This window comes from Podarcis erhardii (genome assembly GCF_964252035.2).
Source record: "Podarcis erhardii genome assembly, chromosome: 1".
Taxonomy (NCBI): Eukaryota; Metazoa; Chordata; class Lepidosauria; order Squamata; family Lacertidae; genus Podarcis; species Podarcis erhardii.
This window is the reverse complement of record NC_138497.1, coordinates 10311616-10325037: the sequence shown is the minus strand read 5'-3', so window position 1 is coordinate 10325037 and position 13422 is coordinate 10311616. Positions and strand designations below refer to the sequence as shown.

Below are 13422 nucleotides of genomic sequence, written 5' to 3'. Positions count from 1 at the left end.
ACTTCTACTTGTGTGGGCAACGGTCAGCCTGAGAATTGCCATCATTACTCTCCCGCAGTCCTTCTACCCTGATCATTGTTGTTTACCTAAGCATTTTTGTTACCGATTAAGATCTCGAATGCCACTCTGACACATTGATTTAAATGCCTTCATTATTTCCTTCGCTTTCAGAGATGAGGCAATCCATGACAAAGAGGTTAATTGCAACCCAATAGAGCTACGCTAATGTTTTATTAAGGAAAGAGCTAGTCACGGTGGCCTTTTTCGGCAGAGGAAACCTGCTAATAATAACGAAGCCAGATGGAACCCAGTTCCCGAGACAGCCTTGAGGACAGTGCTGTAATTCGCACCAGTCTGCTTTTGGCAAAGAACAAAACAGAAACACTTCCCTGGTGATGACATGCTTGGCAGTGGTCCAGGAAAGAGCAATATAAGAAGGTGCCCTGTTCTGGATCAGACTATTTCTTGTCCGTCTAGCCTAGCAATCTCCAGCCCAGGGGTAGGCAATGTGGAGTTCCCTAACTGTTAGAGTCCAACTCCAATCAGCCCCAGCCAGCAAGGCCCGTGGTCAGGGATGATGGGACTTTAGGCCACCACGCTGGGGAAGACAGCCCTTGAGAGCCACAGGTAGATGGGCCAATGGTCTACTATAAGACACCTGGCAGGTTCCATCTTTGCTACTCGTGGTTTAGCTGGACTGGCAGCGGTTCTCAGGGTCCACAGGAAAAGTCATGATGCCAGACTTTTAGACTGGTGATACCAGGGATGAAACCTGATACTTGCACACAAAGTGTGTGCTGAACTACCCCCCTGCAAAAAAATCCCCACTCTCTCAACTATAAAGACTCTCCATCCTTGGGACATCATCATCACCATCATCATCTATTATTTATACCCCACCCATCTGTCTGGGTTTCCACAGCCACTCGGGGTGGCTCTCAACAGAATATTAAAAACACGATAAAACATCAAACATTAAAAACTTCCCTAAAAAAGCTCTAAATCAGGACTCAGAAGCTCAGGAGCAGGGGCTGACTGAGGCTGCCTTCAGATGTCTTCTAAACGTCAGGTAGTTGTTTATTTCCTTGACATCTGATGGGAGGGCGTTCCACAATGAGGGCGCCACTACCGAGAAGGCCCTCTGCCTGGTTCCCTGTAACTTGGCTTCTCGCAGCGAGGGAACCACCAGAAGGCCCTCGGTGCCAGATCTTAGTGTCTGGGCTGAACGATGGAGGTGGAGATGCTCCTGCAGCACCAGCCCAGTGTCAGAATCCTCCTTTTCTGGATCATGGAAAGGACTTTCCCCATTTTCATTCCTGCTTTTAGAGCTCAGTAAATCCCACTGGATGCCATTTTTTGAGCACGCTTAGCTCAGATCAGATATGTTAACCCTGCAACCTCCCTCTCAGGCAAACACCCCTTCCAGCTATGCCCCTTCAGAGCAAGGGAAGGACACCTCCAACATAGGCCAACCTATATGCCATGGAACTGGTTTATACTGTAAGTAAATGAATTGACACTACCTAGAACTGTCTGTGGTTTATCCGTTCCATTTGGCACATTCCTCTGGCATGTTGAATGGGCACTCTGCACATGCCCCAACATTTTGATGGCAATTCTGCTTATCCAATGCACAGAGCACCTTCCCCCAGCATCTGGTCTTCTTAAAGCTGAGCATCACTAGAAAACATTTAGTTTGATTTATGAGCCAGAAAGAGTGTTTGATGTCAAAAGGGGGAAACACACACACACACACATGTCAGTGCACAGTCAGCTGCTTTGTTTATTTGTTTGTTCATTTGCATCCTGCCCTTCTTTACCAGAGCTATGTGACATGTCACGTTCAAGGTCCACGATCAGATCTCCAGGTAATGATATCTTCAGAGGCATCCACATTGGTGCAGTTTGGAATGATTTGGTTCACCATCTGTGTTCAAAATGGCACCCAGTAGGCAAAAAACCACCTCCTCCACCTCAGGAACCATCATGCCAAACTGGGTGATCATCTCTTGAGGGGCATCTGAAACCAATAGAGAACAGATAAGACTTTCCAAAATAATATAGCAGATTCAAGCAGACTCAGACCAGAGTTAATGGACACTTTCTAGCCAAGCAAGAACATTCAAGAAGAGTGAGCAGCCGGCCAGTGAGGGTTGGGGCTGGGCAGGTTCCCAATGGCCAAAGACAGAGGTCTGGTGGGCCTCAGTCAGCCCCTGGTCCTGAGCTTCTGAACCCTGATTTAGAGCTTTAAAGAACAGAACCAGCACCTCGAAATGGACCCAGGAACAAATCTAGAGCTAACAATTTTAAAGAAACATTAATATTATGTGATATAATGAATGGACTTCCTTCAGCAATCTTATAATGGTGGCAAAGAAGGTGGTTGTTGTTTTTTGGAGGTAGCTGGTGGCTGAATGACCCTTCAGCTCTCAAAGACAATAACAGATGTCCAGATTGATTTTCATTGTTCTGGATCAGGTCTCCTCAGGCTTCCTGGCCCTGGAACACTCCACAATCAGTATAATCAGACGAGAAACCAATGGAGAGGCATACTTTATGTTTTGGACTGGGAGTCAGGACGACACAATTACAAAACTGCTCTATTGATTTTTGGCAAGTGAGAGCATTTTACTTTCATTAGCTTAAATGAAGAAGAAGGCTGGAAGCACAGTCTTTCGCCCTGTGTCCTGCCAAGCCACTGCACAAGAAGTCGTTTTCAGAAGGCTCATTGATTTGGAGGGGGCGAATGAACAGTACAGGGCTCCAGTCCTGAAGCAGTTGCTTCAGAAGTCTCAGAGTGGTACCAAGTCAAGGCCATGTCCCAGGCATCTCCATACAGAAGGCCCTGATTAATGTGTTCTGAGCAGCCAAAACGCTAAATGAATGTTGAGGAAATGTTCCTTTTCTGCTTGAAGAGGTTAACCGCATCAGTGGTGCTCCACCATTGCCAGAGAAGAGCCTTAGGGCTTAGCAGTTGCTGAAGTGTGATGTGAGGGATGGAGTTTGCTCCCACAAGCAGCGGTGATGGCCACCAGCTTAGATGGCTTTAAAAGAGGATTAGACAAACTCATGGGGAACAAGCCCATCCACGGCTTCTAACCCTGAGGGATATACTTTACTTCTGGGAGGTAGATATGATAGCTATCTTCAACCACAATTTAAGAAGGATATTTACAAGCTGGAACGTGTGCAGAAGAAGGCAACCAAGATGATCAAGGGTCTGGAAATCATTCAGAGGAATGGTTGAAGGAACTGGGTGTGATGGCCTGGGACTCAGGCTCGGGCTTGGAACTAGAGGAGACTCTGTCTGCACTGGATCCTTTGCCTCAGGCATCACCTGAACCAAGTCTGGGGCCTGATCCTGAAGAGTCCCAGTCTGCACAAGTTTCCCTGCAATAAACACCAGCTGGGCCGAGTCAGGGGCCTGAGCCTGGCCTGGCTCCAGATGCGAGGATGCCTTCAGCTGGGCAATCACTTGCAGGTGCTCCACTGCCAGTTGGGTCAGGGGAGGCTGAGGCAGCCTCTGGGTCCAGTAACCCACCGGCATCTCCCGAGCTGCAGAGACTAAGGTCTGAGAGAAGGAGAGACCTGAGTACTTGCAGGAGGAGTGCTCACCTTTGGGCAAAATGGAGGTGAGTCGCCAGGGGATCAGGACCGGCCGTTATCCCGACACAGATAAAAGGCTGTCGGGCCCTGCCCCAGGTTGTGGGAGCAATGTTGCTGTATGCTAGATCCTGCCTGAGACCCTGTACCTGTCCTTGCCTGGTTTCCTGCCTTGGCCCTGTCAGACTGGCTCCTAGTGGAACCTTTGGATTCTGGACCGGTCCTGGACGATGTTGCATGGGTTACCCCCGGGCCCAGCACACTGGATATGTTTATCTTGGAAACGAGGAGACTGAGAGGAGATATGATGGAGAAAGCTTGTATTTTGCTATTCCAGAGGGTAGGACGCAAACTAATAGATTCAAGTGACAAGAAAGGAGATTCCAACTAAATTAGGATGAACTTTGACAGCAAGAGCTATTCAACAATGAAATGGATTATCTTAGAAGTTGGTGGGCTGTCCTTCCTTGGAGGTTTTTAAAACAGAGATTGGATGGCCATCTGTCAGGGATTCTTTAGCTGAGATTCCTGCATGGCAGGGGGTTGGGCTGGATGATCCGTGGGGATCCTTCTAGCTCTTCAATTCCACGATTCTGTGATTCTATGAAAATATATCAGTAACAGTAATAATACCTATCTGCAGCACCCAGTGTTGCATTTCTGTAGTGGAAGTGGGGTATTTTGCATGCAGAAAAAGAGTTCCTCTTGAACTTTCAGAATCAGCACCTGCATTTCCCTTTTTTCTCTTCCCTTCCTGTCCTAGTCCCCAAACCCATCTATTCTCCCTGCCCCATTATCCATTTTGTGTAATGTGTTTTAGATTGTTAAATCTGCAAGCAGGGACCACAGTGTTTTCATTGATTGCATGCAACCCACCCTGGGAGCTTAACTGGCTGAAGTGCGGGGTACAGATTCCCTTAATCAAATGAACCAAACAAATCAAGGGAATTCATTCCTTCTGTGTTCCTGTCACCTTAAGCAGCCCAAGGTTCTTAATTCTTTTTTTAAAAAAATTAGGTTATTCTGTATTCAGTAAGCACTGGCTCTGCTGAATGACCAAGGAGGAAAGGGTCAGGCAAAAGCATGTTCTATCATTTTGAGTACAAAGAGGAGGAAATAAAATATTAAAAGCTTTAATCTGATCACTATGCAGATTAATGACCTAAACTTCTGGGAATAAGTATTGACTGACTGACCGACCATCTGCCATCAAAAATTCAAAATAGCTGACTAAGCTGAGATAATTCAGATAAATGTAGGAGTCGTAAACAGCATACAAATATTGCCCTGCAGCAATGCGGCAACCACCCTCTTCCTGTAATCCATGGTTGGGGGGACATTTTACACCCCAAATGACCTGTTTGCTCACGTACCACCTTCCAATGGCTGCATACTGGGGTGGGTGGGGCCAGAAGCAAAAGTAGGTGGAGCAACAGATACCATTTGGTTCAGTAGGCTACATTGAAAAGGGAACAAGCTTGTTTTCTCCTGCTCTGGAGGGTAGGACTCAAACAAATGGCCTTACAAGAAAGGAGATTCCGCCTAAACATCAGGAAGAACTTTCTGACAGAGTCAGAGCTGTTGGACAGTGGCACGGTCTGCCTCAGGAAGTTGTGGACTCTCCTTCCTTGGAGGTTTTAAAGCAGAGGTTGGATGGCCATCTGTCATGGGTGATCTAGTTGAGATTCCTGCATTGCAAGGGGTCCCTTCCAACTCTGGAGTCTAAGATTCTATGATTCTAGCCACACCATAAGGAATGCCAGAGGAGGGAAGGAGTTGCAAGCACTCCCCACAAACAAAGAGCTCACCTGCCCACTTGCCCCCCATTTCTGAACTCTTGTCATTAATATGTCACCCACCTACAAATATACTTTGCCCATTCTGTGCCTGCCCAGATTTTTTGTTTCTGGTGCCACCACTGAAACACACAAAGACCTTCTACACCCCCATCTCTCCATTCAGGGCAAGTGGCATTATCATGGTTCAATTAAACTTTCCAATTAAGCAAAAACATTCAAGGGCCTAGATGGAGTCTGAAGCCTCGTTAGAGAGGGCTGCAATTGAGCCCTGGACCTGAGGTTCCCCACTCTTGCTATAATAGCAGGGTAGTTACTCTCTGTTAACCTTCCATCCTAGACTCTACTAGCATCAAATCTAGCCCTAGCAAGGCTGGACCATTCATGGCATGCCTTGGAGGGGTGTCTCAGATGCTGATCTTATATAGTTGCTGAGCTAGGATACCTTTTGCCCCTTCTACTTTTCAGCTCTCAATATGATTGTCCTCTGTTTGTTCTCCTTTATGTTGGTCGAACCCCTGTAACTGCATAGTAAGATTTAAAACTCTTAAGGAAAAGAATTTTGACTACATTGATCCAAGTCCAGTTAGCTTTTTGTTGGCCAAGGAGACTGATGGAATTCATTGCTCATGGTTTCTTCCTGCATAAAATCTCACTGAATAGACCCCCAACACTTAGTTGGGTTCATTCTATGGTCTATTTTGCAGGTACTGATGAATTATCCCCTAAATGCTTGTAAATAATGCTAGATTTATGTAGATCCCAGAGTGTGGATGGGGAAAATATGATCAGGAAAAAAAGCTTTTCAGTTCATCAGACAATTTTTAAAATCAGTTTAATCCTACCTATAGATTAGCTAAACATTGCAGACCTTAACATTCTAAGATGGACTGTAGGAATAGCATTTGGATACCATTGCTGGCACTGGGACATTGTTGTGACCACTATGTTCTGAATGAGAAGATGACCGATGGCCATTGCCAACCAGTGAACCTCACAATGTTCCCCTTCCTCTTTGCAGGCTGGACGAAGTTTGCTCGATTGACACGAGCGTTGACGAACAGTCGGAGTGTTCTGCAGCAGCTAACACCTATGAACAAAGCTGAGGTGGTCCATAAACACTCACGGTTAGCTGAAGTGAGTGTCAAACAAATGCTCTCCTCTCCTGATCTGAAACTGTGTGTGTGTGTGTGTGTGTGTGTGTGTGTGTGTGTGTGTGTAACATTGCAGACAGAAAGAACCACCAGCCAAAGTTTCAGGTATAAGCTGCAGGGCCACATTTCCTTTCCCAGGAAGAAAAGACCTCGTTGAGATGGAAGCAACACCAAGAAAAAGAGATAGAGAGAAAGCTTTGATTGTTCTAGGATGGTGATGGAGTAGGATGGGAAGCCAGTGGAGCAAAAGGGCAAGAATGAAAAATATTTATACTTACTGATGATGACGGTAGTGTTGGTGATAATGATTATATCTATACTATCATTAGCATTAGAAGACAGGTCCCAGCCCCAAAGGTTTTACAACTTTTTTATTTAGATGAAGACCTCTACCCCATTCTACGTAGGAAATATATAGAGCTGCCTTATACTGAGTCAGACCACTAGTTCATTCAGCCCAGTAATGTCTATACCTACTGGAAATGGCTTTCTAGGATTTGAGGCAAGGGGCATTCCCAATGTTACCTGGAGATGCCAGGGATTGAACCTAGAACCTTCAGCATACTCTACCACTGAGCTGCTGTCTTTCCTTGAACTGCGTTTGTGGGAGTTCATGATGTAATGAGCAATAACCCATGTGGTAACACCTGCATATCTTTTATTTTAAGGTTCTCCAGCTGGGTTCCGATATTCTTCCACAATACAAGCAAGAAGCCCCAAAGACTCCACCACATATCATCTTACACTACTGCGCTTTCAAGACCACTTGGGACTGGGTCATCTTAATCCTCACCTTCTACACGGCCATCATGGTTCCTTACAACGTGTCCTTCAAAACCAAGCAGAACAACATTGCATGGTTGGTTCTGGATAGCGTGGTGGACGTTATTTTCCTGGTGGACATAGTCCTGAATTTTCACACAACTTTTGTTGGACCTGGTGGAGAGGTCATCTCAGATCCCAAACTCATCAGGATGAACTACCTGAAAACCTGGTTCGTGATAGACCTTTTGTCATGTTTACCTTATGACATCATCAATGCCTTTGAGAATGTGGATGAGGTAAGCAATCTCAATCTGGTTTTGCCCGGGACTGCTTGAGGTTCTGTGGTTTATAATGTTCCGAATGTGGGTCGTGAGCAAATGTTAGAGCACTTCCAGTTAAGCTAATTCTTTCGCACTGAAATCACTGGGAACATATGAAGCCCACAAAATCTATAGTAGGTCGAGGTAAATGCCACAAAATATGGAACAAGCTTCTGGTCTGCAATGGTGTCAGTCTTAAGAGGGAGTGTGGGGGGAAGGAAGCAGAGTTATTAGGTGAAACTCTCTTGGGTTCACCAGTTTCTGGGGCCCATTGGAACTGGTGGGGCAGAAGGCTGCGTAGGTGTAGCCAGAGCCAAGCTTTCATCCTCATTCTCCTCTTGGCTCAGTTCTACAACGAAAGCACTGAAACGAAGGAGGAGGAAGCTGACTGGTGGTGCCACCCTCTGGACTGGTTGTAAGTGGGAAAGCAGGCAGGTAGAGGCTTGTGGAAGGCAGCCTGAGATTGGCGGGGCAGCACCCCATATGCCCAAATGGACCACTATCCACTGCCTAGGTGCCAACTAGATTTTAGGTTACACCTTGGGATACTGGCCTGAAGAAAGATACAATGACCCAGTTTGCATGTAATGCATAGCTAAACAATGGCTTAGCACAAACAAATGGGTTCCCAGAGCAAGGACAGCAGCTGCTGCTCTATTCCTCCACTCCTCCTGCTGCTGCGCTATCCAGGGCTAAGCCATGGTTTGGTTTAGCATTACATCTATTCCCAGGTTTGTGGGTGGTCTCACTCCAGACAAGCTGTGAACTGTAGCCAAGGTTTGCTCTTGGTTTTTTTAGTTTTCATGGGGAAGACAAACCATGAACTTGGTTTCAGATGTAACACTAAGCCAAACCATCGCTTAGTCCCACGTAACATGGCAACAGCAGGACTGAAGGAAGAGCCCAGTGGCTGGTCTTCTCAATGAACCCTTGTGTTTGCTTGTTTCTGCCAAACCATGGTTTAGTGTTATTTGAAGACTGGGCCAGTGGCTGATTCCCCTTTTCTGAAAATGTATAATCCAGCAATTCTCAAGATCTGTCATCAGAATGAAACAAGGCAGGTTCATTGGGAGAAAGAATAGCAGAGACCCTGTTAATTCTTATATTAGCAAAGCAGGATATTAATTTTAGATGGAACACCAGGTTAAACAAGTCAAAAGTAGCAAAATAAGGTAGCTTTACCTGGTGGTTGGAGGGAACGGATATTCAGAATAAAGTCTGATGAAGCTTGCCTCACTCTAATATCTAAATCTGGAATTAAAATGAAAACTGGCAACAGCTAAAAGCCGATCAACACGAAAACAACAGCCGTTAGGCCCACAGACAAAGGCTTTTAATAAGCATATTATTTAAGCATTCATTATAACACTACAGATGTCAAGCTTGACACACGAGCAGGACAAAGAGTAAATAATATGCCAAATTAAGAAGTCTTCTTACTAAATGAAGATGCATCATCTCCTCAACATAAGGCATTAATTCACCCAGTCAAGTAACGTTTCATTTTTAATGCCCACCCTCGAGGCCTGAGCTAAAATTTTAGCATTGCTTATCGGCACCAGATTTTGTCCATGCAGAGAAAACTTGGTCTTTCAAACAGCAGCAAGAATCATTTTTGAAGGGTGATCAAGACGCGCGACCAAGAAACAGATCCATGGTGTCTCCCTCGGGAGGTGATGGACTGTCTCCTGGGAGGTTTTTAAGCAGACGTTGGATGGCCATCAGTCATGGATGCTTTAGCTGAGATTCCTGCATTGCAGGGGGTTGGACTAGGGATCCCATCCAACTCTACAATTCTATGATTCTACTTTGGGCTGCAGCTGGGAATCTCAGGTCTAGGGGGACAGATCCTGGCCTTTTTATCTGGCATCTGGGTCTCTTCCCAAGCCATACCGCTTGGTGACCTCCCTCTTTGATCTCCCTGGGTGCTTGTTCCTGCCTGGAGTGTGTCCTTGAGCTGTGACCATGCCTGGCTGCAGGATAGGGTAAAGTGTGTGGCTGTACCCTGTTGCTCCGCCCACTTCTCCCTCAGGTCCCACCCACCACAGGCATACAGTGACCTGAAAATTGACCATAGAGGAGTCTGGCCCCTCAACTGAAAAAAAAGGCTCCCCCATCTTTGATGTAAGGCAGAAATGTCCAACAGGTTGATTGCAAGCTACTGTTCGATCGTGGGGGTGTTTTTGGTCGATCGCGGTATTAATATAAGCGCTTCTGGATGGGCACCCCCCCAAAATAACCTCAATAACCAGAGCAGTACCTATTTATCTACTTGCACTTTGACGTGCTTTCGAACTGCTAGGTTGGCAGGAGCTGGGACAGAGCGATGGGAGCTCACCCTGCCATGGGGATTCGAACCGCTGACCTTCCGATCGGCAAGCCTAGGCTCTGTGGTTTAACCCACAGCGCCACCCGTGTCCCAGCATACCCAGACTACCTTACACTGCATTTAAAACCAAAATCGCATTTGGATAGAAACTGTTTCTCAGGCGGCTAGTCCTAGTCTTTATAACCCTTTACCTTCTTCCAGAAGGCAGAAGCTGAAAGAGATCATTTCTGGGGTGTGCACTATCCTGCGCTATCTCTGCAGCTTTCTTATGACACCTGGAAGCGTAGATTTGATCCAAGGTGGGAAGAGTGCACCCAATTATTCTCTCTGCAGTCTTTACCTCCCTGGACAGCATTGTTTTTCCCCTGACCATTGGGATTAGTAGCCACTGATAGCCAATCTCCTCCATGAATTTGTCTCTTTCTCTTTTCAAGCCATCTAAGTTGGTGGCCATCGCTGCCTTTTGTGGGGCAAATCCCACAGTTTGACTAATATGCTGTGTGGGAAAGAGCCTCCTTTTGTCTGTGCTGAAGCAGCAAATGTTCGGCTTGCTTCGTTGGATGGTGTTAGGTTTTCGTATTATGAGATACGGGGAGAGAGAGACTTCTCTCTATCCACTTCCTCCACACCTTGCATAATATTTGTACTGCAACAATGCCCAGAATCCGCAGCCGTGTTGTACAAAGCAACACAATCTGTTGTTGTGGGGATAATTCTAAATACATATTCATCTTTTGGCAGCCTGTGATGTTTCCATTGGCAGCTGACTTTGTGTTACTCCTAGGGCTGCATTGCTTAACTAACTCTTCTGTTCTAGTCTACAAAAGGCATGCAAACATACGCACACAGCTACAAATAAACATAGTTTGGGGAATGAAAGAAAGAAAGAAAGAAAGAAAGAAAGAAAGAAAGAAAGAAAGAAAGAAAAGCAGTAATGGGGGGTGGGATCCACAGTGTGGAAACACAGTCCCTGGAGGTGAATTCAGAGTTTGCATCCTAGAATTGTAGAGGTTTATATGACTTGTACCATGGGTGCTTCCTGGCGACTCGTTTATTGAGCCTTCATCCTGATTGGTTTGCAGGGAGATTAGAGAATGTTGACTATTTAACAAACCTTCACTCTGATTTGTGGGGAGGTTAGATGACGTTGCATCAAAGTATGGGTTATCCCATGTGTTTCCTCCTCAGTTTCCTTATCAAAGAAAAATCTGATCATTTAGGGGGAGGGGTTTTTGTGCAATCAACTGTAATTGTGCAACCTGAATTTCCTGGTAATTTGTGCGAATCCCACCGGAAAATAATGGCAGGCTATGACTCAGCCAATGCACAACCCTCTGGTGAGCTGGTGTAGTCTTGTGATTAGGAAGCACGGCTAAAAAGCAGGGGCTCTTGCCTCATATATTGACCCTGCAATGGATACACAACAGTTTTATTTGTTTATTTTTACATTTGGCTATTAAGGTTCTGTCCTTCCCTTTCTCTCAGAGGAGCCTGGTACAGCAAACAATTAAACTGCAAAGCAATATAATTTGCAGGGTTTCTAAAACACAACCGAACACACAAACACACAAACAATTTTATATTTGTCCTTAATGCTGATCGTTGGTGATTGCAATGGTGACAACAACAACAACAAGCGGAACTGAGTAGTTTGGAAGGCTGTGGACTCTCCTTCCTTGGAGGTTTTTAAAGAAAGTTTGGATTCCACCAGGGGTTCTTTAGCTTTGATTCCTGTATTGCAGGGACTAGATGAAGCTCTGTGCCCAACTCTACAATTCCATGTTTCTATGAATAATAATAATGCATATTTGTTTTCCATTGATCTGTGGATTTTAGCCATAATTTTATTTGTAGACAGTTTGGAGGGCCTTTTGACCAAGCATTTAATACCTTTTCTAAATAGAAAGATCAAGGACCACAATAGCGAAATAATTTCAACGTTGCCAGGAGCAGTATTTTTCAGCCATGAGTGAACAGGATTATCTCCCCCGCCCCATTCCACCCAAATGTTAATACTGAGGGAGATAGACACACCTCACCAGGAACTGTATTCCACAGATGAGGAACTGCCACCGCTAAGACCCTGCCATCGTGGCACCACCAGCAGAGAATGGCATTCGGGGTGGGGTAGGGGATGGCTGTGGTCTAAACCACTGAGCTTCTTGGGCTTGCCAATCAAAAGGTTGGCGGTTCGAATCCCCGTGACGGGGTGAGCTCCCGTTGCTCTGTCCCAGCTCCTGCCAACCTAGCAGTTCGAAAGCATGCCAGTGCAAGTAGATAAATAGGTACCCCTCTGGCGGGAAGGTAAACAGCATTTCCGTGCACTGCTCTGGTATCGGTGTTCCGTTGCACCAGAAACGGATTAGTCATGCTGGCCACATGACCCAGAAAAACTCTCTGCAGAGCGGACAAACGCCAGCTCGCTCAGCCTGTAAAGCGAGACCCGCAACTGTAAAGTGAGCGCTGCAACCCCAGAGTAGTTCGCAACTGGACTTAACTGTCAGGGATCCCTTGACCTTGACCTTTAGGGGATGGCAACCCTTTGGCTAAGCACCGCAGTGGCAAATGGAGCTATCATATCTTTGGAAGGAAATTTAGGTCAACACACTTTTGAAGACTCCTCACTATCTGGTGCACAATGTTATCTAGCTATAGAGAAATGGAGAATCGTGGCTCTGTCGTATAGAGGAAATGGGATTTGAGTACAGTACTTAGATTCAGAAGGGAAGTTCTGCAGTGATTTTGATGCCAGCAAGGAGATGTAGCTTTACCTGCCAGAAGATGCTGAGACAAGAAGATAATAGAGAGCTTAGAGGAATTTGGACAATCCGACAAGTACTGCAAACAGTACCAGGAGGAGGAAAAAACCAAATCCACATAGCGATAGAGAGCTACATTGACATGGTAAATGAGAGATTAGGTGTAAGACAGAAGAACTATGAGGAAGACAGCAGAACTGCGTGGATGAATATTTTCACAGAAATGATGCGTGGTGCCAAATGCAGAGAGGAGCATTTCTTTTGCTTCCTAATGACCAGTAGTGGACAGATGATGTTTCTGGAACAGGGCACAGCCCTACCATGCAAGTGGAGCAGGCGGCTTCAGGTGGCAGAATTCAGAGGGCTAGGGGAAGGAAGAAATCGATGCCTAAATGTTGCTGCGATATTTAAAAGTATCGCCTCAAATATAAGTACTACTACTACTACTACTAATTTATTATTTATACCCCGCCCATCTGGCTGGGTTTTCCCAGCCACTCTGGGCAGCTTCCAACCGAATATTAAAAACAATACAGCATCAGATATTAAAAACTTCCCTAAACAGGGCTGCCTTCAGTTGTCTTTTAAAAATAAAATAGTTGTTTATTGCCTTGACATTTCATGGGAGGGCGTTCCACAGGGTGGGCGCCACTACCTAGAGGGCCCTCTGCCTGGTTCCCTGTAACCTCACTTCTT

At 45.8% G+C, this 13422-nt stretch overlaps 1 protein-coding gene across 1 annotated transcript in view; it reads left to right on the top strand.

Annotated features, from left to right (window-relative positions):
- Window positions 1–13422, top strand: part of KCNH5 (potassium voltage-gated channel subfamily H member 5) — a 184397-nt gene that overhangs the window by 35122 nt on the left and 135853 nt on the right. The window contains exons 5-6 of the mRNA XM_081859222.1: window positions 6421–6536; window positions 7222–7614. Coding sequence (XP_081715348.1) covers window positions 6421–6536; window positions 7222–7614 — 509 coding nt within the window. The remainder of the gene's footprint in view (window positions 1–6420; window positions 6537–7221; window positions 7615–13422) is intronic.